Source organism: Camelus dromedarius, chromosome 18 (genome assembly GCF_036321535.1).
Source record: "Camelus dromedarius isolate mCamDro1 chromosome 18, mCamDro1.pat, whole genome shotgun sequence".
NCBI lineage: Eukaryota > Metazoa > Chordata > Mammalia > Artiodactyla > Camelidae > Camelus > Camelus dromedarius.
In genome coordinates, this window is record NC_087453.1 from 848,079 (window position 1) to 872,346 (window position 24,268).

Here is a 24,268-nt window from a genome sequence, read left to right on the forward strand (position 1 = left end):
TCAGTAAAACTTTAAATTAGGGTAATTAAATAATTAGCTGTAAAATGATAGACTGGCAAAGAACTTCCCTCTCCCTCTGACATGCCCAGTTGGCCTCATCTTTGTGGAAACTGCCTCGGAGAGCTGCCTGTGGCACCAAAGATCTGGTGCCAGGAGGTGGCCCCAGGGCTGTGCCGGGCCCACTTCCACCCACCCCAGCAGATCAACCATCCAGGGCACTTGTCTAGGGATCAGGCCCAGCAGCCTCTGGGTGTTTGGGTCAGGAAAAGCAGGGCTTGGTGTGAGCTGTGCTTCGAGGCCTCCCCGCTCCTTCTGGGGCATCACTGCCAGGAGAGTGGTGGGCTTGCTGCTGTTAAGATGGACACACACTTACAGAGCTGTCCCCACGGCAAACCGAGGGCTCTGTCCCCACGGAGGTTCCGAGCGCAGCAAAACTACAGAGCAGCTTGGGCACAGGACCAGGGGACACCCGCGGCCGCCTCACCGCCCCCCAGGCCCCCCCACCCCCTCTTCCTGAAAACGCGCCCAACGACAGCAGGGCTGCGTGCTCTGGCTGTTTGAAGAGGCGTTCAGGTTCTCGGTTAATGTGGCGTTTTTAGGACCTGAACTTCCAAGGAAGCAGTATTCGTGGAGTGTGGCCTCGTTTCTCTCCAGGTGAACCCCTGCTGAGACCGGGTGCCAGCTCTGAGTGCGACACTGCTTCCTTCTGCTTCTGGGCTCGACTCTCCACTGGCTTCTGCAGCATCGGGAAGATGTGGAACACTGATCTGCGGTGACCGTGCCCCCCCCCCCCACGGCTTGGGGGAGAAACTGCAGGTTTCACGGGCTCCTTGGTTACATGTGTGCATCCTTGCAGCCCACGTCTGGGGGAGGCGAGGACCTACAGCCTGCCCCGCAGGGTGCCGTAAGCGGTACAGACAGCACGCTAGAGAACTGCGGGTTCTCACACGCATCCTGAGTGACCTGTAACCCGGACCTCCGGGGATGGCGCCCCCACGTCCACGATGTCCTGCCCCAGCAGGCACGGCAGCCCCGGTGCCTGCCTCTGCAGGCTGTGGCTTGCCCAAGCCCCTGGCCGTGCTCCGCAGCCCACCCTGCTGCCTTTGGAGTTGGGGAGTCATTCAGTAAATGCAGGTGAGGATGTGCCCCACTCCCCGCCACCTACAGATGCCACGAGGACATGGGTAGTACAAGGGGAAAGTGGCCCAGACCAAGGCCGAATGACGCCCGGGCTGGGAACCCCTGTGCGGCGGCTCCGGATGCTGGCTCACGAAAGAGACGCTCTCCTCCCACGGGGCAGATGCACTGCGCATCCTTCCCCTCATCAGGGTCGTCCTGGGGGAGCCACGGCGGGGGGCCACGACCAGGAACACGGGGCGCTGGCCGACGGCCCTCCCAGGGCTACGACGGTGGGGGGGCAGCACCCCCACCTTACTCTCACTCTCTTTCCCTTCGTGGCCGAGTCTCTGCTGGCCCTCCTGTCTCCCGGCAGCAAGTCCCCGTTCGTGAGCTTTTCTCCAAAAAGAAGAAGGGGAGGGGGCTGAGGAAAGCCCAGGAGGCCAGAGGAGACCCTCCCCAGGAATGCTCAGATGGTAAAGATGGGCCGTCGCTTAATCCATCCCCAATGGAAGCCCCCAAATGCCGCTTGAGGGTGTCAGGGGCAGGTGAGGGTTGGGGCTGCAGTGAGTGGAGGCGCCTGGGTCAATCGGGCTCCAGTGAAGAGGGCAGCATCTCCCTGGATGTGTAACTCGGGCCCCAGCTTCAGAGGAGCTGGGAGAGCTGGGCGCCAGGCAGGGGACAGGGTGCTGTGGGGTGGGGGCGGCCACAGGAGCCATCGCCGCCCTGAGGGCTGGGGGCCCAGGACACTGGCTCCCCTGATGAGCACACCCCCCTACCAGCGACCTCGCGGCCAAGCAGGCTCCTGGCAAAGGGCACGTCTGGGCTGGCCTGTGGTTAAAGATGTTTGCATAAAATTTGGGGCTTTGCCCCAGCCACGCTGCACAGTCCTTGTCTGAGGATTGCATTTCTGAGTTTGTTTATGCCTCCTTGAGTTTTCAGAATCCGCACACAGAAATGCCCTTGGTCCCGACTGCGCACTGCTTTCTGGGTCTGAAGGAACATCCATCGTCTAATTTCAAGCCCTCTGCGGGGTTTGCAGCAAAGACGGTGAAGACCAGACAGGCCGCATCTGGCTCCAGCTGCAGGATGCTCGGCGCCTGGGCTCCGGGTGAGTGGCGGGCCCAGCTGCAAGGCACCGCCGGCGCAGCCTCCCCACTGCCGCCGGCTCCCTGCCCATCGAGAGACAGAGGTTGGGGGGCGTATTTGTTTTTGCTTTTTTCCTGCCAATGACCAGATGCAAACGTTCAGTCTAAACACCACGTCCGCGCTTTCCACGCCACTGCCTGCAATGGCTGTGCTGGATTATTAAACACGTCATGAATAATCACGTGGCACCTTCCGATTGGACGTCTGATTAAGTAGCTGTTCTCTGCAGTCTGAGACTGTGGGCAGCGCAGATGGCTGACGTCACTTACGAAGCACAAGTTCAAAGACAAAATTATTAAGAATTTCAAGATTCCAGCAGAGTGTTGAACCAGGGCCTCTCGCTGCACAGGTCACAGCCCGTGAGGCTGGCCTTAGCCCCCACGAAGACGGATGTGACCCCCCCACCCTGGGGAAGGGCACCCACACCCTGGAGGGGAGTCAGGACCAGGAGGCCGGCAATGCAGGAAGAGGCAGCCCCTGGGGGTGAGAAGCCACGTGACACACACGCATGCACACACAGCATCTTCTCACCATCAACATTTCCTTTTTGCTGGTTAGCCTCCCCTCACCTACATCATCTTATAAACTCGTGTCCCCAGGAAGGGACCGGGGTCCCTGCTCCCCCAAACTCCTGCCAGGTCTGCTGAGGCCCCTCCCCGCATTGCTTCCTGATTGTATACCCCTTGTCTGTGGCGGGTGGAAGGAGAGGCTGCAGGGGAGATCGGGCGCTGTGGAGGCCTGACCCCCACAGAGACACACTACCTGCAGCATCGGTGGAAACGGGGATTTCTCTCTCCTCCCCACAGCGCCGGATGCTCAGTGCTCCTGGCCCTCTCCACGGACGAGGAAAGTGCCCCAGGCTTGGGCGTGGGGAGCCCCACCCGACCACACCATGTGCCCCGCCTGCACCTTAAGGACAGCCTCAGAGCCACCTGGGGGGCCAGGAGGGGCTGCCACATCCTCCCCTCTTCTCCAGGAGAGAGCCGGTCCACCTCTTCCCTGAGAGGGGCAGAGGACCCCCCCCACAAAGGCTGGGATGGACTCCATGAGGGTGGCTCAGGGCGCCCCGTGCTGCTCCACACAAACCAGCTGCCCAGAAGCAAACCCAGGCCCCTCGACAGCCCTTGCCCTCCACTGCCTGGGCCGTCCAGGCTCCGAGGCCCCCAGCACCTCTGAGCAGCCTGTGTGGGGAGCTCCACGTGCAGTTTACTGAGAGGGGAGCCAGGTGGCCTCACATCTGACTACTGTCCCTGGTCCTGGAGTCTCGGTGATGCCGCACAGACCTCACACACACACTGGGCGCCCACCACGAGCCCCCATGTGCAGGGGTTCATTCTGCAGATCCACCCCTTGGGGTGGCCCAGGCTCAGCAAGGCATCACCTGCCCAGGTGAGCATGGACGGAGCTGGAGGGGCCCAGGCTCAGCTTGGCTCCCAAAGCCCGTCAGCCCTCCTGACCTCTCACGTCCAGTTTAAGCAGTGCCTCCTGTGGGAGCCCCCGGCCTCCCCAGCTGCTCAGGCTCCACCCACCCACCTCCGGCGTCTTCCCAGCACTGGTCACAGTGGAAGGTGCTGCTGGCTATAGGATTCCTGCTGGTCATTGGGGCTGTGACCCTGGAGAAGGGGGACAGGGCAGATGCCAGTGACTTGGCCAGACAGTACATGGCCTTAGAACTTACCAGGGAGCAGTGGTCCTGACTGAACCTCCTAGAAGGTTCTTCCGCTCAGAGCAGTCGGCAAGGGGCTGGAGGCTGGGCCAGGCCGGGGAGCCCGCTCACCTGCTCAGGGCATCGCCTGTGGGCCGGCCCCCAAGCAGAGGACCAAGCGTTGGCCCTGCAGGGTCTCCGGGTCCCAGGCTGCAGCCTTGACCCAGCCCAGGCCTTGCCTCGGGTCCAGCTCCCTCCCCCGCCACGGACAGCCCCCAGCCCCCCCCCCCCCCCAGAGGCCCTCGCAAGCTCACCGACTCTGCCCCCAGCTGCAGCTTGGCAGTTTGCAATCTTGCCCTAAAAGGATGAGGAAAACAAGGAAGCAGAAAGCGGACGGGGCCCCATGGCGGGAAAGCCTGCACTTAATCACGATGCCGCTGTTTACCTCCTCCCGCACTGACTGGTCCAGACCATGAAATATTTATTTCCCTCATTGCCTCTGTGCTCAAACAGCCTCTGACTGGCTCCCTGCTGGACCAGAGAAAATCGGCAGTATCTCAACCAGGGTGCACAGACAATGCGGCCGGTGGCTGCAGGGGAACCTGGGCCAGGGGGAGCTTGGCAGAGGGACAGGCCCCACCGGCCGCCCGCGTCCCCGGCCTGGGGCGGCCCCATGCACAGCGAGCTCTTGGACGCTGCCCCTCGGGCGCCACGTCCGGCGGGGTGCGCAGGGGCGGAATCTAAATGTGCCCAGCGGCCCTGCCATCCAGCCAGGATGGGGAGGTGGCCTGTGCGGGCAGGTCTGTGAGCTTGAACCGCAGAAAAAATGCGAAAGGCTCGGAGAGTGGGAAGCGTCCAGAACCTTCACCAGAGAGGATGGAAACCATCACGGACAGAGAAGCAGCCCCCACGCCTCCCGCTCAGATGCTCAGACTAGGGCGGCTGCTTCTGTGGGATCCGGTTCCCCCCGTTTATTCTGAGAGTCAAGCTTCTTAAAAACGCAGAAGTCATTTTTGAAAGGAGGGCATCCCAGCTCTCCCCACCCCCACCCCGGAGCAGCCCGCAGAGCAGGCAGGGGAGCTAGGCCCGTTTTCAGGAAGCTCAGCGGCAGGGCCAGATCCCTCAGGGCAGGGCCCAGCCACAGGGGGCCGCACCCCACACCCCACACCCCAGGGCGAGGCTCCATGGAGCCAGCTCCACCTGGCCAGCCTGCCGGCCCTGCGTCTCCGGCGCCAGACTAGGCGAGCTGCTGCCCCGATTCCTGCACCCGGTGGGCATCAGAGGCCCTTGGGAGAGGGGGGTGGCCAGAGCAGAGGTCCTGGAGGTGGGGCTGCGGGAGGCAGGGGGTCACAAGCTGCACGTTGACACCTCCATGCCAACACCCCACACCCTGGTCCAGGGAAAGGATGGTGGCTGTGCCTCACAGCACTTTCCGGAGTGTCAGGAGGGAGAGAGGAGGGGAGGTGCCCGACTCCCTCCTCATCAGAGGACACGGTGCTGGGAGAGGAGGACACAGGAAAACGGGACTCCAGCGGAGCCCCAGAGAGTGGGTGTGCGCGCCAGCCTCGGGGCACTGGCTCACCTGCCCCCCCACCCCCCGCCACCAGCGCCCTCTGCTAACCGTATGCCTGATCCAATGACATCGAATTAACTCAGTCTGTCTCTGTGCAGCCACACCAGCCACCCCTGTTAAGGGGAGGGGTGCGCACCCCACTGTGGTGCAGGCCTCCCGGTTATGAGCCGAACTGTGCCCCCCAGCGGGGGTTTTCTTCCCACGGGGCAGGGGCCCTGCCGCCAGTGACGCCAGGACGACACCGTGGCTGGCGCTGGCCAGCATTCCAGCAGCCTGGGGACTCCAGAGCCACAGCGCCAGTCCCAGGGGCGTGATCCCCGGGGGTCCCCACCCCACCTCGGACAGACCCAAAGCCATTTCTATCTCGTCGGGAGATGCTGTGTGCGTGCGTGTGGCAGTATTTTTTTGCTAATTAACGTCTTTATGCTGCACACTCTAATTTTCACATCATTCTAGAGGCTCACCTTATCCAGACAATGTGGAATAATTCTGAGCTCCCGTCCGGTGTTGAAAAGTCGCTCACGTTTGCCTGATACCAAAACTTGGAGGCAGGTCGGCTGTAACTGTCTTCCATCCCCACCAGGTGGCGCCGCCGCGGTGAGCGGATCTGGCCTCTGGGGCCGCGGAGGCGGACGCCGGTGGGGGCGGGGCCCGGCGGCATCCCGCGCGTCTGCGGCGGGGCGGCACCCGGGACAGCGGGCGCTCTGCTGCCGCCGGGCGCTGGCAGGCTCCCGCCGCCCCGGCGCGCAGCCCTCGCTCCCTCCCTGCTGCCCCTCCGCTCCTGACTAAGCCGAGTTCGGGCTGACGGCGTCCCTTCCGCTGGGATGGGCCCAGGGAGGGGACAGAAAAGTCCAAGTGCCAGCTGGGCTGGGGCGAGAGGGACCGCGCTGAGTCCAGACGCTGAGCAGAGCGAAGTCCAAGCCGTGCTGACGAAGGCAGTCGGCCGGGGAGACCGTCCCTCCCTGGGAACAGGAAGTGACTGTGCGAGCCCACCCGCCCCGGGGTGGGGGGTGGGGGGGCACCAAGAAGCAGGGCCTCTCCAGCCCCGGCCCCAGGGAGCAGGGGGGCTGGAAAGGAGGGTGGTGTGTGGAGAGGGCGGGCAGCTCGCAGTGCCCACCAGGCCAGTCCCAGCAAGACAGCAGCCCTCGGCGGACCCCCAGACTCCAGCCAACAAACTTGCTCCGACAGATTCCGTTTATTTGCTTTTAATTGTGCCGTTTAAGTGTTTAGGGGCCTGAATATCACCTTTTTTCATTTTCTATGTATTCATATTTAATCTCAACCAAGTACAAAATCATTTGTGCAATAACGTGGGAGGCGCGGGAAGGAGAACCAGCCACAGATGAATTCATTCTGCTCTCACTGCGTCTCCAGGTCCCCGGACGCTGCGGTTGGGAAGGGCTCCCGGGGAGGGGAGCGTACAACCCGAAGCCGGAAGGAACACAAACCGACAGAAATGGCCCCAGAATGCAGAGGGGGCGGCACTGACACGCTGTCACCCAGACCCAGCCCCCCAGCGTGCGGGGCGGGAGGGTGGGGGGCGGACGCGGGGAGGCGCGTGCGCCTCCAACAGCCCGCAGTCAGCTCCAGGGAGAAAAACGCCGCGTCCGCAGCCAGGAGCACGGTGGGCAGAATTAACAGCGCGTTAGCCTTTGCAAAGGAAAAAAGGGAATTTAAAGACCTAGCAATCCAAATATCCAAAAGGAAGCCCAGACAGCAGGAAAAAAAAAAACTGAACAAAAAAACCAGGATGTCAGTGGCACGTGGCAGAAGACAGAAAAAGAGACCTTAAAAGGCAATGGTTGATTTTCTGAATCGGTAGAAAATCCAGAGACTGAAGGAGCTCCAGGAACCCCAAGTGGAGGTGACACAACACAACCACTGCCCCACGAGCCTAGTAAAACCTGAAAACCAACAATAAGGAAAAACCTTAAGCCGTCGAAGAAAACAGACAAATGACGTAAAGATGGACAGAGTTGTGAACTAGAGCAGAATTCTTGTGAAACCGCACAGGTGGAAGACTGAGCTGGCAAGGCAGGCGGGCACAGCTCAGGGGTGGGGCGTGTGCTCAGCCGGCACGAGGTGCTGGGTTCAGTCCCCAGCAGTTCCATTAAGACAGATAAATAAATAAACCAAATTGCCTCCCCCAAGCAAATAAACAAACTAAAACCTTTTTTTAAGTTTAAAAAAAATGAATAAATACAATATCAAAAAAAGATTAAAAAATATCTGTGAGTTGACGTGTTTAAGTGCCGACAGAAAAAGGAGATCTGCCCTGCGAAACCTCTCCGCCCGGCAAACACATCCCCACAGATGAAGTTTCTCTAAACCAGCCAACAGAAGCAAAGGCAGGGGACTGACCTCCCCGTGGGCCAGCACAAGACGCACTGAGGCTTTTCAGGCAGAAGGAAGGCGGTGCCATCTGGGTCTGCACAAGGGGAAAGTAAGCAGATGTGGAAAATACACGCATAATGTGAACCAGTGTTATGATAAGTTTTGATTCTTGAAAGATAATTCACAGTTGAGAGCAAAAATGTTACTGATGCAGTGTGGGGTTTACAGCAGCTGTAGATGTGACAAAAGGTGTGACACGCAGTCCAGTGAGGGAGGGAAACGTACGTGGTCACGGGATGAGACTCAAACGTGGCTGTTTAAAGGACGCCGTGGGCACTTGGGGGGTGGGTGCCAAACCTGCCGGTGGTGAAGAAGCAACCTCCAAAAATGTAAAACCCAGAGGAATGTCTGAGACACCAACAGTGAAGGTGAAAACGGAGTTGCTAGAAAACTCAATCCAAAATGATAAAGGAAGGGCCTACTGCAGAGCCCAGGGAGCTATATCTTATAATATATATCTTATAATAACCTGTAATTGAAAAGAATCTGAAAAAAAGTACATGTACAACTGAATCACCTTGCTGTACCCCTGAAACTAACACAACATTGTAAATCAGCTCTACTTCAATTAAAAAATTAAATTAAAAAAATAAAAAGCATGCCTGGCCTACACCTCAGACCATTTACGTCAGACCCCTGGAGGTGGGTCCCAAGCTTGGGGAGCAGGGTTTCCATTTTCCCTGGTGGTTCTAGCGAGCAGACAAGGCTGACACCATGTTTTTGCCAGATAGGAATACGATCAAGTCTATGGATGTAACTTCTGTTTAGAAATATTTGGTAATCTGTATTAGGTAAGTCAAGGGAATGAGTGCCAATTTTGTAAGGTGGGACAATGCATCGCAGTTGTAAAAGTGGTCTTATTTTTAAGACGTGCACAGGAGTGCAATGACATGATGTCTGGAATGAACTCCTAAAACATTTCAGCAAAGAGTAACAGAGAAGAAAAAGTGATGAATAAAGAAAATGTGGGGAAATCTTCGTAACTGGTGAATCTGGGTGTTGGGTATATTGGACTGAATATAGTATGTTCTTTTTTGTGTATTTTAAAATATTTAAATATAAAAAAAGGCACAGGAAAAGAGGGAAGGGGAACAAGAGATGGGACAGGCAGGAGGAGCTGGCGGCGTCTGTGGAAGAGGTGTGTTCTGAAAACCAAGAAACACCGACAAGAAAAGCCAAGACGTAGGTAAACACGGAGATACCTCAAGACCCTCGTAGATGGAAAGGCGACGGTTCAGGACCCTTGAGAAGGTAAGACCCGTGCTCCCCCACTGACCTGCACCCCATCGGGAAGCGCTCCAGCCCCCGAAGGACGTCGGGGCACCAGCCAGAGTCCTCGGTGCGGGAAGCAGACGGTGTGGCTCAGGGGCAGAGCTGGACCGACGCTCTCGTAGCACAGCTGACCCGCAATGGCCCAGTGGAGGCCAAGAAGCCACGTCCAGGCGTCGGCGCAGGGTTTAATGCAAACACTGCAGCAGGCGCTGGCGACCACACAGCCAGCTGGCAGCCTGCGGCCACGACTCGCCAGGGCAGCTCTGGACAGGGAATTCAGACCGCCAGGGACCAGGACCGTGCGTCTCGAGGTGGGCTCTTGGAAGCCAGCATGGCGCCCAACTGTAGGTCCGGGTGCGAGGACCATCCTGACCTCCGGCCCAGTGTCGGGTCCCCGCATCTGGATGTGTGCCACGGCATCGGGGCTCAGATGTGTGTCCAGGGCTGAGGGACCAAGGAGAGGGGCACCCAGGGTGGGAGACTGACCCCCCATGGTCTCCCAGGCAACCTCTTGGCCTTGCTCCCCATTTCACAGACTCGGAAACCCTGGGTCTCCCACTCAGGAGGTCCCATGGAAGAGCCAGGCTGGGTCCACGCTGCTCGTGGTCATCCCAGCAGGGCTGACCCACCCGAGTGTGTGTGGTGCCTGGTCAGAGCATGCAAAGGCCTGTCCCTGGACTCGCTTAAGTGCACAGCCCCCAAGAGGTAGGTGCCACAGCCAGGCCTCGGTTTACCCATTTTACAGGTGAGGAGAGAGTCAGGGGTCCAGCGTGGGCTGCCAGCAGCCTGGCTCTGGGACCTGGGCCCTGATCACTGTCCTTCCTGGGCCTAGACCCTCCCTGAGGCCAGAGCCACCTTCCTTCTGGCTCCAGGCCAGGCCCCCAGCTGGCATTGCACGAACGCCCCTGCCCTTCCCAGGCCCAGACCAGCTGCTGGTGTCTGCAGCCCTCGCTCCGGAGCTCCCCTGACCCAGAGCTGGGGAGGGCAGGGGACAGGCTCCTGCATCCAGAGCAGGACTGGGGACCCTGGGGGCCGGGGTAGGACAGCAGACCCACCCCCAAGCCCAGGAGGCACCCGTCGCCCCTCTTTCTGGCCCACCGTGCAGGGCCCGGCACTGGTCACCCTCCTGGCTGTGTCCCTGTAGTCTGGCCCAAGGGCAACCAAGGACACACTTGGACACCAGGCTCCTGCTGCCCCCAAACCTTCCTCTGGCCACACAAACCTAGGAGCTTACTGCCCCCTGGAGGCCAAAAGGCAAACTGCCCCTAAGGGGCCACCCTCCCCTCCCCTCCCCCCCCACGACACCCCTGCTTGGGGGGAGCGGCACGGGGGTGGGGGTCCTGCTCTCTGCCTTAGGCCCTGGACACCCAAGCTGCCCCCTGACTGGCAGCACTGAGGAGCCAGGGCAGAGCTCGCTATAACCCCTCCCCCGTGCAGGCCTGCAGCCCACACAGAGCCCCCCACTCACACCCATGCCTATTCAGTGCTCAGCAGGGAACTCAGGCGACCTCAGCGGGGCTGGGAGGTCACTCTGACCTGCTCTGTCGCCTGCAAAGATGGTGGAGGCCGAGGGCACGGACGGTGGGTGGGGTGGACCAGTACCCGAAGCCAACAGAGAGGAGCAGCCTGGAGAGACACAGGAGGGATGCGGGCCTGGCAGGAAACGCTTCGCCTGCAGGTGTCCCCGAGGCGAGGCAAGGGGACAGGGCACGCAAGGCTGGAGGGTGCTGGGGAGCGGCGGGGGGGCCGGCTGGAGCGTGCGGAGCTCACTGGCCCCTGCTGGCGGCGTCACGAGGGCCACGTCGGCCACTCCTGCCCCCGAGCGAGGGGCCCACAGAAGGGCCGCTGTCCGGCATGTGTTTGACGTGGGGTGGGGGGTAAACTGCAGGGGAGCAAGGACAGAAGCAGGAGACGCTGCCTCGGTCATGACTGCCCCTGGCAAACCCCAGAAACTTGCTGTTCGAAACAACTGTGGTTTCAGGGGTCGTGGTCCTGGGGGCTGGGACCGGAGAGGGCTGGGGGCGGGGGCGGCCTCGGGCTCCTCACCAGGCAGGACTGTCGTCAGCAGAAGTGGGGGAGGTGACGGGTGCGCAGGTGTGGGGGGAAGACCAGAGCCTGGTCACGACTGTGCCGAGTTTGAGGTGACCCACCAGACCAGCAGGCAGCTGGACTCGTGAGTCTGGAGTTGGGGTCTGGGCAGGACCATGGGAGTCACGGGCACAGAAATGGTGCGGGAGGGGATCCCCAAGGGAGCAGGCGCAGGCAGAGAGCAGGTGAAGGACCCAATCCTGATTCCTCTGAGACAAGATCATCAGGAAAAGAAGGAGCCGAAGGGGCTGAGGGGAAGGTCCTCAGCCGAAGGGGCTGACCAGGAAGGTCCGAGCAGTAGCTGCGCTCTCACAAGAAAGTACCCAGGGCTGCCCTTCCCCGCCCCTCACTGACACTCCTGTCCCTTGTTTTCCTGGCGACAGCCATTCGGACAGGTGTCGGGGTCTCCGGTGCTTGTGATCTGCCTTTCCCTGACGATCAGTGGTGCTGAGCCGCATTTCATGTGCCTGCTGGCCGTTTGTGTTTTTAATTTTGAAAAACACCTATTCAGGTCCTCTGCTCAAGTTTTAATTGGTTTGTTTGGGTTTTGTTTTTTTCTTTTCTGGTGGGTTTTTTTTGTTGTTGTTGTTTTGGGTTTTTTTTTTTTTTTTTTTTTTTTTTTGCTTTTTTGGGTTTTGTTTTGTTTGTTGAGCTATATGAGTTCTTCATATACCTTGACTAGTAACCCCTTATCAGACACATGATTTACCAATGTGCCCTCCCACTCAGTGGGCTGCCTTCTCACTTGGTTGATGGCTTCCTGTCCTGCACAGAAGCTCTTCAGTGTGATGTGGTCCCATTTGCTTATTTTTGCTTTTGTTGCCTTTGCTTTCAGTGTCAAATCCGAAAGCTCACCCCCAAGACCCACGACAAGGAGCAGACGGCTTGTTTCTTCTTCTAGGGTTCTCCGGTTTTGGGTCTCACGGTCACGTCTTTGATTCACCGTGAGTTGGGCTGTGTGTGTGGTGTAAGACAGGGGTCCCGTGTCAACCTTTTGCACTGGGCTGTCCAGTGTTCCCAACACCATTCATTGAAGAGACCGCCCCTTCCTCGCTGAATATGCTTGTCTCCTTTGTCATAAATTAATTGACCCAAAGAGCATGGGCTTATTTCTGGACACTCTGCTCCGTTGCATTGATCTGGGTGTCTGTTGTTACGCCGATACCGCGCTGTTCGGTTACCAGAGCTTTGCAGCAGTTTCAAGTCAGGAAACGTGATGTCTCCAGCTTTGTCCTTATCTCTCGGGATTGCTTTGGGTATTCAGGGTATTTTGCAGTTCCACATGAATTTTAGGATTTTTTCCTATTTCTGTGAAAAGTGCCACCAGAATCTTGGTTGGGACCGCGCTGCATCTATAGGTGGCTTTGGGCAGCAGGGACATTTTAACCACAGTAATTCTTGCAGTCTGGGAGCATGAAGTGTCTCCACTTCTCGGTGTCTTCTTTGATGTCTTCCATCAGTGTCTTGCAGGTTTTGGTGCACAGTTCCTTCACCTCCTTGGTTTAATATATTTCTGGGGGTTTTATTCTTTGGGTGCAATTGTGAGATTGGTTCCTTAATTTCTCTTTCTGACGATTTGTTGCTAGTGTGCTAATTTTGTCTCCTGCGTGTTTCCTGAATTCTTTCTTAGTTCTGACAGGTTTTTGGTGGAGTCTGTAGGGTTTTGTGTGTATAAGATCATGTTATCTGCAGTAGAGGCGGTTCAGCTCCCCTTTCTGGCCTGGGGGACTCTGCTCCTTTATCACCAGGGATATTGGCCTGCAACTGTCTTCTGCTTGGTGTCCTTGCCTGGCTTCGGTAGCGGGCAATGCTGGCCTTGTGAAATGAGTTTGGGAGTGTTCCCACCTCTTCAAGTTTTGGGGAGATTTTGAGAAGAATTGGTGTTAATTCTTCTTTAAATGTTTGTCAGAATTTCAGTTTGGGGGGTACATGCATGCTGATACACCCCACGTTTGTCTCCAAGAAATCTGCCTGGACTCCCAGCAGGTACCGCCTCCACGGGGACCCGAAGGGCCGGCTGGTGAAACCGACGGGGTCATAAGCAACATTCGGGAGATGGTCAGTACCAGGGGACTGTCCCATATGTACCCCATCCAGAGGCTACAAACCAGTAGCTCATCTTTCACTGAAGCCTCCTCTCCCACAATGTGGATGAACCTTGGAACCCCTCACTCAGCGAGAGAAGCCGGCCACAAAAGACTGTCTTGAGTCCGTTTATGTGAAACGTCCAGAACAAGCAAACCCAGAGAGACAGAAAGCAGACTGCTGGTTGCCAAGGGCATCACCAAGGGAGGAGGGGCAGTGATGGCTAGTGCATCTGGGCTTTGGGGGGACGATGGTGTCCTGAAATAGACTGGAAGGATGCATGATACTGAATACACCAAAAACCTCTGCATTGTACGCTTTAAGTGGGCTAATTGTGTGGTAAGTGAATTATATCTCAACAAAGCTAGTTTTTTAAAAATAAATAAATAAAACTTCTCACCACCCTGGAATCGCCTGGCACGGTGCCCACTAGCTGGGTGGGGGGAGAGAGGGGAGGAGGAATGGAGGCCTTTGTAAACTGTCGAGTCCTGTGCAAATGTAGGAGGTGGTGGTTTTGTGGAGCTTCAAACAACAGCTTGAACAAAAGCAGGATCTTGTAAGTGGACTGGGGGCTGTCTTCCTTACCCTCCCCAAGGGGAGTGAAAGGACGGGGAGACGGTGCACAGTCGGACCCCAGAGCCACCACCCGGAGGCTCTGCCACATGACCCAGAAGACTTTGAGGGCAATTACCAAGCGCTGCCCAGAGGAACTCGGTAAGCAGTACCTGGTGACACGCGCCACCTAAAGTGAGCTGACCAGCAGCCCCCAGAGGCGGGGCCTTGGGACCGCCCCCCATCACCAGAGACCCACGGAAACCACTGGGGCAGGGGCAGAGCCTCACCCGAAATCCAGGAAGGATGCGGCCCCAAAGGAATCGCCAAGCCTCTTCCCTGCCTGGCGTGGCCGGAGCCATCCCGGCTGCCTCAGCACGCTGCCCTCGGCCTCCCCTCAGGGACCTCGCCCCGGAGGAGTTATCCACACCAAACAGCAAAGAGCTGTGACCTCATTTAACCCTCTGCACTTAGGAAATATTGCAGAAATCACAAGCCAAAAGCAAGCTTGCTGTTGTAAAACAAAATCAGTAAAAGCACAGAGAGGTTTGGGATCAATATTCCATAGGCGTCTGTCAGCCAGCTCCCAGGACTGGCCCTGCCTCTTATGTAAAGGACGCTGCTGGTCACTGATGTTTGAAAGGGAACTGCTGAGATGCCAGAAATGATGTAAGGAACCAGGAATATCCCCGAGTACCAGGTGGGAGGCCCAGTGCTCACTTCTGACCCTGGAAAAGTGGGGTCTTCCACCCTAAGGCTGGCGTGGCCCCAAAGAAGCCAGCTGGTCTCCGTCCAGGTCTGGCACAGCGGCCCTGCCTGGGCATCTTCCCTTTATCCAGTCTCGACTCTGTAGCAGGTGCAGGGGGTGACGTGCTGGTCTCCGGAGCCTCCACCCACCAGAGGGGAGAGGCTGGGCTTCCCCCGTTGCCAGTGGTGCTTCCCTGCTGTCCCCAAGGCCACACAGCAGGGAGCTCCGTGGACCCCAGAGCTGTGTCCTCCCCATCCCCAACCCAGCCTTCCAGCTGGGCTCCCCAGGTGAGTCCCCTCTGCTCCACGTCAGACGCCTTCCCGGACCCTAACACCACAGCCTAGCAGCAGGGGCAGCCGGTGACATCCACATGGGCCATGTCATCTGATCATCACACCCCCGAGATTGAAGGGGCCCAGAGGTGGCAAGTCTGCTGCGTCAGCTGGAACTCTGGGTGATGCCCTGGCGGCCTGGTACACTGGGGACCGGGTGGACCCCCAGGACAGGGCATGGGAGGTTTCTCCACTCCCCACCTGGCGCCTGAGAACGTTCTTAACCAGCAGGGGGCCCCGGGGAGCGCAATCTCCCATGCGGCCAGCAGGTGGCGGCATCTGACCAAAAACCACTCCTCTCCCTGAGCTGTCCGCACTTGTGGCTGAGGCCCGCCCAGGTGGGCCCCCCACGGAGGCCGCTTAAGGGCCTCCAACCCCAGACCAAGGCCCGCCCCCTGGCCCCACGCCCACCGCTGCCTCCAGCTCTTCTCTGAGTTAAAGTTTCTGGGTTACCTGGCCATTCAGAAACTGATCCAGAACCTTGGGCTTCTGGCCTGGAGTACAGACATCCCAGTGGGCAGCCGGGACCCGGGCTGCGGGTGTCAGGTCCCTGGGCGGGGCTGGACCTTGGCTTTAACGTAATCTCCCGGCTATGCCGACCTGCGGCCACAGCCGGGCGCCCGCCACAGCCCTTGTTCTCAAAGCCAGTCTCCTCCATGCCTGTGGCTCCAACTACCGCATATTCCACTGGCCCCACCTAACATTTCCGTGTCCTCACGCGTGCCTGCCAGACACGCCCTGGGTGGTTAAAATGCCTCCACTCTCAGTTTGTCCACAGCATACCCTCCCCCTCTACCCAGCCCTCCCCCGAGCCAGCGCTGAGTCCAGAGGCAGGATGGGCTACCCGTCCCCACCAGTGACGCTAGCCTTGGGGTAACTGTGGAGTTGGCCCGCCTCTCTCCACGTCCTCTTTCACCCCGGCAGCTCTGCCAGGCCTGGAGGGACACCTCCAACCCCCCTAACCGCAGCGGGCGCACTGCTCTGCAGAAAACCCTTCCCTGAGCTCCCTCCGTGACCACCTCTGCTCTACCACCAAAGACCAACCTCTCCACTGTGCCTGCCACCCCAGAGGAGTCCCTGGGCCCCGCCCTGGCCCCCTGACGCCCCTCCTATGTGCCTATTGCCCCCAGGGTGCTCCCCCGCCCCCATTGTTGGCCTAATTGACACCCACTCACCCTTCAGACCTCAGCAGGCTGCCCCTGCCGCCCTGCCTGTGTCTGACCTCAGCCCAGGGGCTGTCCAGGGGCTCCTTGGAAAGGGCCTCCCCCAGACCCTTCTAGTCCCTGAGTCCATCTTCAATCCCAGCCAGGACATGCTGGTGGGTGAGGCCGGCCCTCGGGTGCACACAGCAGGGCGGAGGCATCAGCCGCCACCCCACCCCCCCAATCTGCAGGGCTCAGAGCACGGGGGGCCTGATGTTTCCCATGACTGATTACCCACATGCTTGTTCCTGCCTCAGAAGCTCACATCCAGCCTGGAAGCCCTCGAGAGCTAGGATCCCGTCACTGGGGGATTTCTAGAACCTTCCGAGTGCACACAGCTCTCATCCATTCACTCCACAAAAGCACCTGGCACCCACTCACTTTCCCCAAGCACCCAACAACACACAGGTCATCTCTGTGATTCCTCTCCCTGGCGGAACCTGGGGTACAGAGAGGTTAAGCGACTCTGCCAAGGTCACACAGCAGGGCCTGATGAGAGGTTCCCAGGCAGTATGCAGCTGGAGGCCAGGGTGACACCCATCTCCCAGCGGAGTGGGGAGCACCCATCCCTCATCAGCTCACGGGCCTCCAGCAGCTTCCCACCTGGGAGAAAGTTTGGGGTCCTTCATCCCCTGCTGGAAGGTGGGTCCTGAGGCTGACAGGATTCCTATCAGATGGTGCTGGATCGGGGAGCAGGAAGCAGCTCTGGAAACTCCGGCCAAAGCCCTGCAAGCCAGCGTGCGCTCGCCACACTCGGAATACGGAGGAAGGTTAGGTGGCAGAGCGCTGGCGGTGAGGTGACGCCCTGAACCACCTCATAGCCATCGTGCTAAACAGGGACCCAGGGTTTGAAAAGGAGCAAGGCTGCCCTCCTAAGGCCTTTCAACCTGTGTTAGAAACTCCGTGGTCACCCCACCCCTCCCAACCTTCAGACAGGTCTGGCCTTAATCCTCGTCCCTAATCTCCACGGGGACTCTCCTGGCTGGCCACCCCAGTTGGCCAGCCCCTCACCCTGAGGACAGCTGTGCCCAATGAGCAGCACCCCCCACTCACCCCCACAATCACGCACGGTGCATCCCAGCTGCCACCCCTGCAGAAGCTCAGGCCACACCTCCCTGGTCTGACGCCCCCCTGGGGGCACCACCACAGAGTCCTGGAGGGGTTTCTTGATGGAGACTCAGGCCAGGACACAAGATCCGCCCCCACCCTGGTCTCTCATTGGCCCCAAACTCCCCACTGTCTTCCTCCAGCAGAGCGGCCATTCTCCCCAACTCCACGGTGGAGCCCTCGCCCCCCTTCCCCAGTAGGAAACTGAGAACATTCTCCCTCTAAGGTAAGACAAGCAGTGGGGAAAGCTTTTTGCGTGAAGTAGCAACTAATTGAACCAAGAGTTTTAGCCTAAACGAGAGGGTTTTGTCCTTGAAACCCGAGCCCTGCTTCAAATGACTATGACTCTGTGGAGCGTGGAAGCAACCTCAGGACGCACTTGTCCCTGGAAACGGTGCGGCCGGGGCTGGCGGCCCAGGAAAGGGCCGGCTGCCGGCAAGTCCCAGCCCAGTGGGGCCGCAGGGCGCCCGGAGCACCTCGGGCCGTGCGGCCGTGCAGCCGCTCCGCGAGGGCGTCCCCGCAGAGCTGCGCGCCCTCACCCGGGAGGAGGCCCCCGGCGTGCTCTCCGCACCTGCTCCGGCCTCTGGGCGGTCAAAGCGCCCGGGGCTGCTGCGCGCTCCCTGCTCTGACGCCTGCCCGCGCGACGCTGGAGGTGACTCCTGCAAGGGGTATCCAAGGCGAGGACCAGACGGGCTGAGGCGGGTGCCCCAAAGGGTCGAGAGCGTGTTGTGGCGGCCCCCGGGGGTAACAGGAGGCAGCAGCCGGAGACGCCGAGAAACAGGAAAAGCTCTCTCACGTCCCTCTGCCTCCACCCTGTCTCCAGCCAGACCTTCAGCTCCCTCCATTCCGGCGGTGCCCCCCATCCCTGGCCGTCGGTCTGCGCCCTGGTGAAGCCGGGCTCCGGGGAGAGGAGGTCACCAGGTCCTCTCTGATTGGACGGCCGCGAAGTCCCAGCGGACGCCTCCGCACCTTAAAACAGGAGCGGCGCGAGCGGGAGGTAGCGCCCTCCCCAGCGCAGCCCTGCGCGCGGTGGGAGAGTGGGCGGGGGAGAGGAAAGAGGAGAGAAGGGAGCGGAGGAAGAGGGGAGGAGGAGGAGACGAGCAGGAGGCGGGGCCGAGGCGGGACAGAGAGGCCCCGCGCGGGGAGGCTCGGGGACCGACAGACTGCCGGACGGACGCGCGAGCCGGGAGCCGCACCTCGGAGGACCTCGGGGCGGCGCGGGCCCGGCCGAATGAGCACCTGCGCTCCTGGCGAGCTCTCAGGCCCCGGCGGCGTGGCCATGGCAGAGCTCAAGTCGCTGTCGGGGGACGCGTACCTGGCGCTGAGCCATGGCTACGCGGCGGCGGCGGCGGCGACGGCGGGCTTCGCCTACGGGGCGGCCCGGGGGCCCGAGGCGGCCCGTGGCTACGGCGCGCCGGGCCAGGGCGGAGACCTCCCAGCGGCGCCCGCGCCCCGAGCCCCGGCCGCGGCGACCGAGAGCAGCGGCGAGCAGAGCGGCGACGAGGACGACGCCTTCGAGCAGCAGCGGCGGCGGCGGCGGGGGCCCGGGGGCGCGTCGGACGGGCGGCGGCGGCCCCGGGAGCAGCGCTCGCTGCGCCTGAGCATCAACGCGCGCGAGCGGCGACGCATGCACGACCTGAACGACGCGCTGGACGGGCTGCGGGCCGTCATCCCCTACGCGCACAGCCCGTCGGTGCGCAAGCTCTCCAAGATCGCCACGCTGCTGCTCGCCAAGAACTACATCCTCATGCAGGCGCAGGCCCTGGACGAGATGCGGCGCCTCGTGGCCTACCTCAACCAGGGCCAAGGCCTGGCCGCGCCCGTAGCCGCCGCGCCCTTGACGCACTTCAGCCAGGCCGCCGTGTACCCCTTCTCTGCCGGCGCCGCGCTGCCCTGCCCCGACAAGTGCGCCGCCTTCTCCGGGACGCCCTCGGCGCTTTGCAAACACTGTAACGAGAAGCCGTAAGGGCCCTGGGCCGACCCCTCCTCCGCACGCGTCCTCCATTTTGCCTTGTCCCCAGTGACTGTGTCACCCTGCCCCAACCGGACCCCGCCCACCGGGAGAAAGCGGCCCACTGAACAGTTTGGGCCCGCGGGAAGCTCAAACCCCGTTTGGGCGCGGGATTGGGCCGGACAGCGGGGCGCCAGAATCCGTGCTGGAATCCTGGAGCCCTCAATGCCCACTGGGCACCCTCCCGACTCCCCCAGCCGTCGGCCTTAGGAACCGGGCGGGGGTGACCACCGGTGCTCGTCCGGGCCCCGCCGCTCACTCACCAAAAGTAAAGCAGGGCCGCAGCGAGAGCGGGGACTGGCGCGACCCCGGGCGGGTGTTCCTACCCCGAGCCACCCGAGGGACAGCGTAGCCCGGCTTGGCGAGTCGTGGACCTCACACTGGAGCTCTGGGTGGGCGAGTTCCCGAGATCGCGCCGCTCCCCCGGCACCTTCCGCCTCTGCGGGCCCACAACCCCCGCACCGCAGAAGCCGAGATGCGGGATGCCCCGACCCACCCGGCAACGGTCGTTTGCAAAGGAGCTGGTACTGTGGACCCGAGAAGACCCCAGGCCAGTAGCTTTTCGGCTTTCCCAAGTCTGAGTTTGCTGTTTATGTTCTTGCCCGCCTAGAGGTGCTAACCTCTAGAGGTAAGCGGACGCCAAAGCCGGCTGCCTCCAAGTCTGCATAATTTGTCCCCTAGACAGCCCCTGAACTCCCCACCCCCCACCGCCCAGACCGGATCCTTTACACCCTAGTGAGACCTGGGCGGAGCTGGATGGAGACAGTGGTGCGTCCTCTGCTTGAAGGCGGCTGCAGAGGAGAGATCCTGGGGTGGCAGGGGAGGGCCCTGTCTAGCCCTGCTGACCGGCCAAACCCCCTCCCCACCAACCCCGAACTTTTCCAGGAGAGGAGACCAGGACACGGTGAGTACGCTGGTGGGGGCTGTGCCCTGGCCGGTACCAACGGTGATGGGGTCTCTTTTGAAGTCGGTGTGATGATGGGGTCTGTGTGAGTGCGCAGCTCAGAACTCTGCCATCACCCCGGGGTCCAGGCGCCGCGCATAGCCGAGCCAGTGCCCTGGGGACCGAGCTGTCCACGCCGGTTTGTGCCGGTGCAGCTCTGCTACAATATCCAGCTTTATTAACCCAATTTCCTCGGCTGTCCTTAATGCTATGCTAATAGGGAGAAGACCGCGGCCCTACAAAGCGGCCTGTCTGCAGCAGTTAACTTTAATTAATACATTTCAAAAGCCCCTTTTGTATTTGCAAAATGAAGTGTGTGATTAAGTCTCACTCATAAAGACATATGCTTAATACTGGTTTTTGCTAATTTCCATGTTTATTTCTTGTCCTTTTTTCCCCATAACAGATTAGTTTATCAGTTTTGCACATTCAAAAAGTGAGTGCTGGAAACTATGTTTCGGTCTCTTTTAGATAGCTGTGTACCCGTGTCACCAACTTCTAGGGTCATTTCAAAGTGATACCAGATCAGCTTTATAAATCACTTGCCATAATCTGAAACAGTTTCTTACTGGTGAAAATCATGCATGGTTAGTACGTCAATTATATTCAGAATAAAGTATTTGATTTCAGCTAATTTTTATAAATAATATGATAAAGTTTTACTATCAACTTAAATCATGTTCATTTGTGCCTTGAACTGATAATTTCAATTTTCAAATAGTGTCAACTTGGGCCACATGCTTCTAAATCACAGAGTCTAAAAAAATTTCTAAGATGCAGGTAACTAATCTGTAAACAGCCACTCATCAAATATACAAAATAGTAAGAAAAAGGTGAAGGAAAAAATCTCTTTGCCCCTTGTAGGTGAAAAGCAACAATTAAAACATTGTTTACTGCTCCATTTAAAGTAGTACTTTAAATACTCATAAATCTCCCTGGTAACTTTATTTAAGTAAAAGTTAAATTAAATTTAAGCACTTTTTTTTTTTAATTACAAAGCTGTTTATCAGTTGTTCTCCAAAATGTCAGCGTGCTGGTCCCTGGTGTTGATTGGGGTCGTTTTTCAAAGTGAAATTAGGTGCGTTTCCCTACAGCAGCCGTTGATCATACCATGCGGTCTGTCAGAATCAGTCATTTGGCCTCTCCCAAGCTTGGGCCGCAAACTCCTCATTCTCAGACAACCTGAACATTGGAGGAACTTTCCCAGCACAAAAGGTCTGATTCCCTGGGGCCCATGTGCCCCCAGTATAACCAAGATGTCTGTTGGCGCTGCCTGTTTGCAAGCAGGAGACTCTCTGGAAACTTCTGATGGGGGTCCTTGTGTCTTCCCTGAAAGGTTGCTCTGCTACAGGGGTGGCAGGAATTGCTGGGGATCAGCTTGAAAAAACCCATCACCCCGCACCTAACCCAGAGCTCTCCTTTCTCCGGCACTGGGAGAAGAATGAAATAGGAAAGGGCTTTCCTTGTTGCTCAGACTGGACAGCCTTTTCAAGATCCCTCTCAGGCACGGAAGATGCACCTGCTGTGATGAGGTAGAGCACGTGGGCTCCACGCAGGACCAAGATATTAACACGAGCCCTGGAAACCGGGACTGCCCCCCAGACAGCGTGCAGGCCATGTGTGGAACTTTTACATGTTCTCATGGCCACGTACGGAAAGGAAATAGAAGCAGATCAATTTAGTGTTAACTAATTTATCCCAGTGTGGCCTTACCTATTATCATTTCAGCATGTGATCAATCTTTTAAAACTATTAGGGAAATAGTTTATATTCCCTTTTTTTCCAAATCTTCAGAATCAGTGTGTCTTGCACTCAGAGCCTGTCTCAGTTCAGAGCAGCCCTGTGCCAAGTGCCCGGTGGCCACGTGTGACTCGTGGCTGCCACAGTGGAGAAAACTGCTCTAGGTCATAGAGAAGCCGAGCGTTCGCCACGGGCCTTCACGCCAGGCAGGTAACCTCCACCGGTTCAGGGGATACATTTGCAGGCTAGACAAGACAGGAAGCACGTGGCCCTAGTCATGCTCTCAGTCCGGGCTCACCAAGTCTAGCCGGGGCAGAGTGGGGGCCGAGAGGAGCCCCCGGGAGTTCTCCACCTGGAGTGGAGGCTGTGTGTCCCCCCAGTCGCTGGTCCCAGTGCGTCAGCCTGGCTCGGGCCAACCACACCCACACCTGGGAGCCAGCCTCGTGGCAGCATAGCGACAGTGGGGTCCTCCCCACTGCGGCCGAGGGGTTTGTCTTGAGCCAACAGAGCCTCTTCCTCTGTTGACCCCACAGATGAAGGGCTCGGCCACACTGGCTGCTGCCCCAACAGCTTGCAGACCAGGACTCCTGCCAACTCAGGTTAGGAGCCTGTGAAGCCCGGCTTGTGGGGGCTTGGGCAGGCTCCATAGGGATCCCTGGCCAGGGTCAGAAGAGGCAAGTTGCTCAGCCAGGGTCCTGCACCCCATCTTCGTCACTGACCTGCGTGACCGGCACGGCCCCAGCGCTCTCGGTTCTGAAGGTGCCTGAAATCTTGACGCCGACAGGTCTTCGTTTTCCCTGTTTGGAAATTCATGCACCTAAAACAGCATCCTGTTTTCAGTAGTAGGTGGTGGCACCCAAGCCGCCAGGACAGAGCCCTTCCCAGACCCAGATCTGCCCTCAAGGACCGGGAGCACGGACCACGCAGAGGCCATCCGCCCACGTGCCGGGCACGTGGCTTCCACTGTTTCGTTCTGTTTATTTCATCCCCAAAGATGGGATTTCTTTTTCACTTATGCAGATGCCACAGAAGGCTCGGGGAGCCTGGTTTTACCTGTGAGTGTCCCGCTGCAGACACTGGCTTTGCCAAACACGTCTGTCTGTCTCCTTGCAGGTTGGAAACGTTAAAAGAAGAGATACCTCCTCAAAAAGGAGAGGTACCGTTTTCCTAAAACGGGAAATGCAGAACCATCGCTCCGACCGGCGCAGCTGGCCGTGCCTCTCCCCCGGCCGCCAGGCAGGACTCCTCCTGCAGCCTCAGGGCCGAGGCTCCTGAGCCCTGGTTAATCCCGCGGAGAGTGATTACAGCCATTTTATCATGTGAATTTGCTTGTGATATGTTTTTAGTCTTTAATCGCTTTTGGCATCCCATTTGAAGGGATGGAAATAGAGGGATTTACAATGTATTAAATTATTCCTCCAACAATTACCTCTTTGGGCTCATAACTCTGGACGTCGTGTTCCAACTCCCCATCTGCAGTCTGGCCCATGAAATCAGGAAGTTCGGACACATTTGCAAATTTAACCCCAGAGGAGCCAAGCCCACATTACCATAAGTGCAGAAAGGCTGAACTACTTAGCCAAGTTACCTTTGATCGAGTATTTTCTCTGTTTTGAAAAGTGATCTATGCTGTTTTCTTCCCAATCTCAAGTGCCCGAGGCATGATTATTCATATAACAGCTTAAAAGCTGCTTTTAAGTGTGGCTGTCCGAGTGGGAAGACAGCCAGAATTATCTGAGAGGTCACCGTGGAGGGGCTGGGCCCATAAGATGCAGGCGTCTCTGAATAAACTGGCATTCCTGCTCTGTGGCCCACCTTGCAGACCTGTGGCTATGGCCTGCCCTGACCCCAGGGCCTCCTCTGCGTCTCCTGGGGGCACAACTCTCAGACACAGTGCAGAGCCACACATGGGCCTGGCCAGTGGCCTCTGTCCCCCACGACACTCGCGGGCATGGGGCGTCGGCCCCACCTGGTGCAGCCGGCTCGCATGCATGGTGGTGCCCCGGGAGGGGAGCCCGGCCCCGGCTCAGGGGACTCTCGGGCGCAGCTGCCTGGGCGTCGGAAACAGCCCAGCCTGCCCTGCCGGCCTCGCTCCGCCTCTGAGTCACGTTTTGTCTACAGCGATGAGCCCACAGTCAGTTGCTGTCCTGGGGGCCCTGATTCGGCCTGACGGGAGCCCAGTCTCCCCAGTTCCACGTGGGCGGCTCTTGCTGCCCTAATGAGGCCACAGCCAGCCTGGGAACCTGGCTTCAAACCCTGAGACACAAGCAGGACCCGCGAGGCTCTCTGACGGCCACGAAGCATCTGACAG

At 58.9% G+C, this 24,268-nt stretch overlaps 1 protein-coding gene across 1 annotated transcript; it reads left to right on the forward strand.

Moving 5' to 3' along the window:
• The first annotated feature begins 18,533 nt into the window (after positions 1 to 18,533).
• Positions 18,534 to 19,229, forward strand: BHLHE23 (basic helix-loop-helix family member e23). Its single transcript, XM_031434398.2, has one exon. The coding sequence runs from the start codon at positions 18,543 to 18,545 to the stop codon at positions 19,227 to 19,229; it is 687 nt and encodes a 228-aa protein (XP_031290258.2). The 5' UTR covers positions 18,534 to 18,542.
• The last annotated feature ends 5,039 nt before the right edge of the window (positions 19,230 to 24,268 follow it).

Coding starts and splice junctions, on each gene's coding strand:
- BHLHE23 (XM_031434398.2), top strand. CDS start 18,543: ATGGCAGAGCTCAAGTCGCTGTCGGGGGACGCGTACCTGGCGCTGAGC.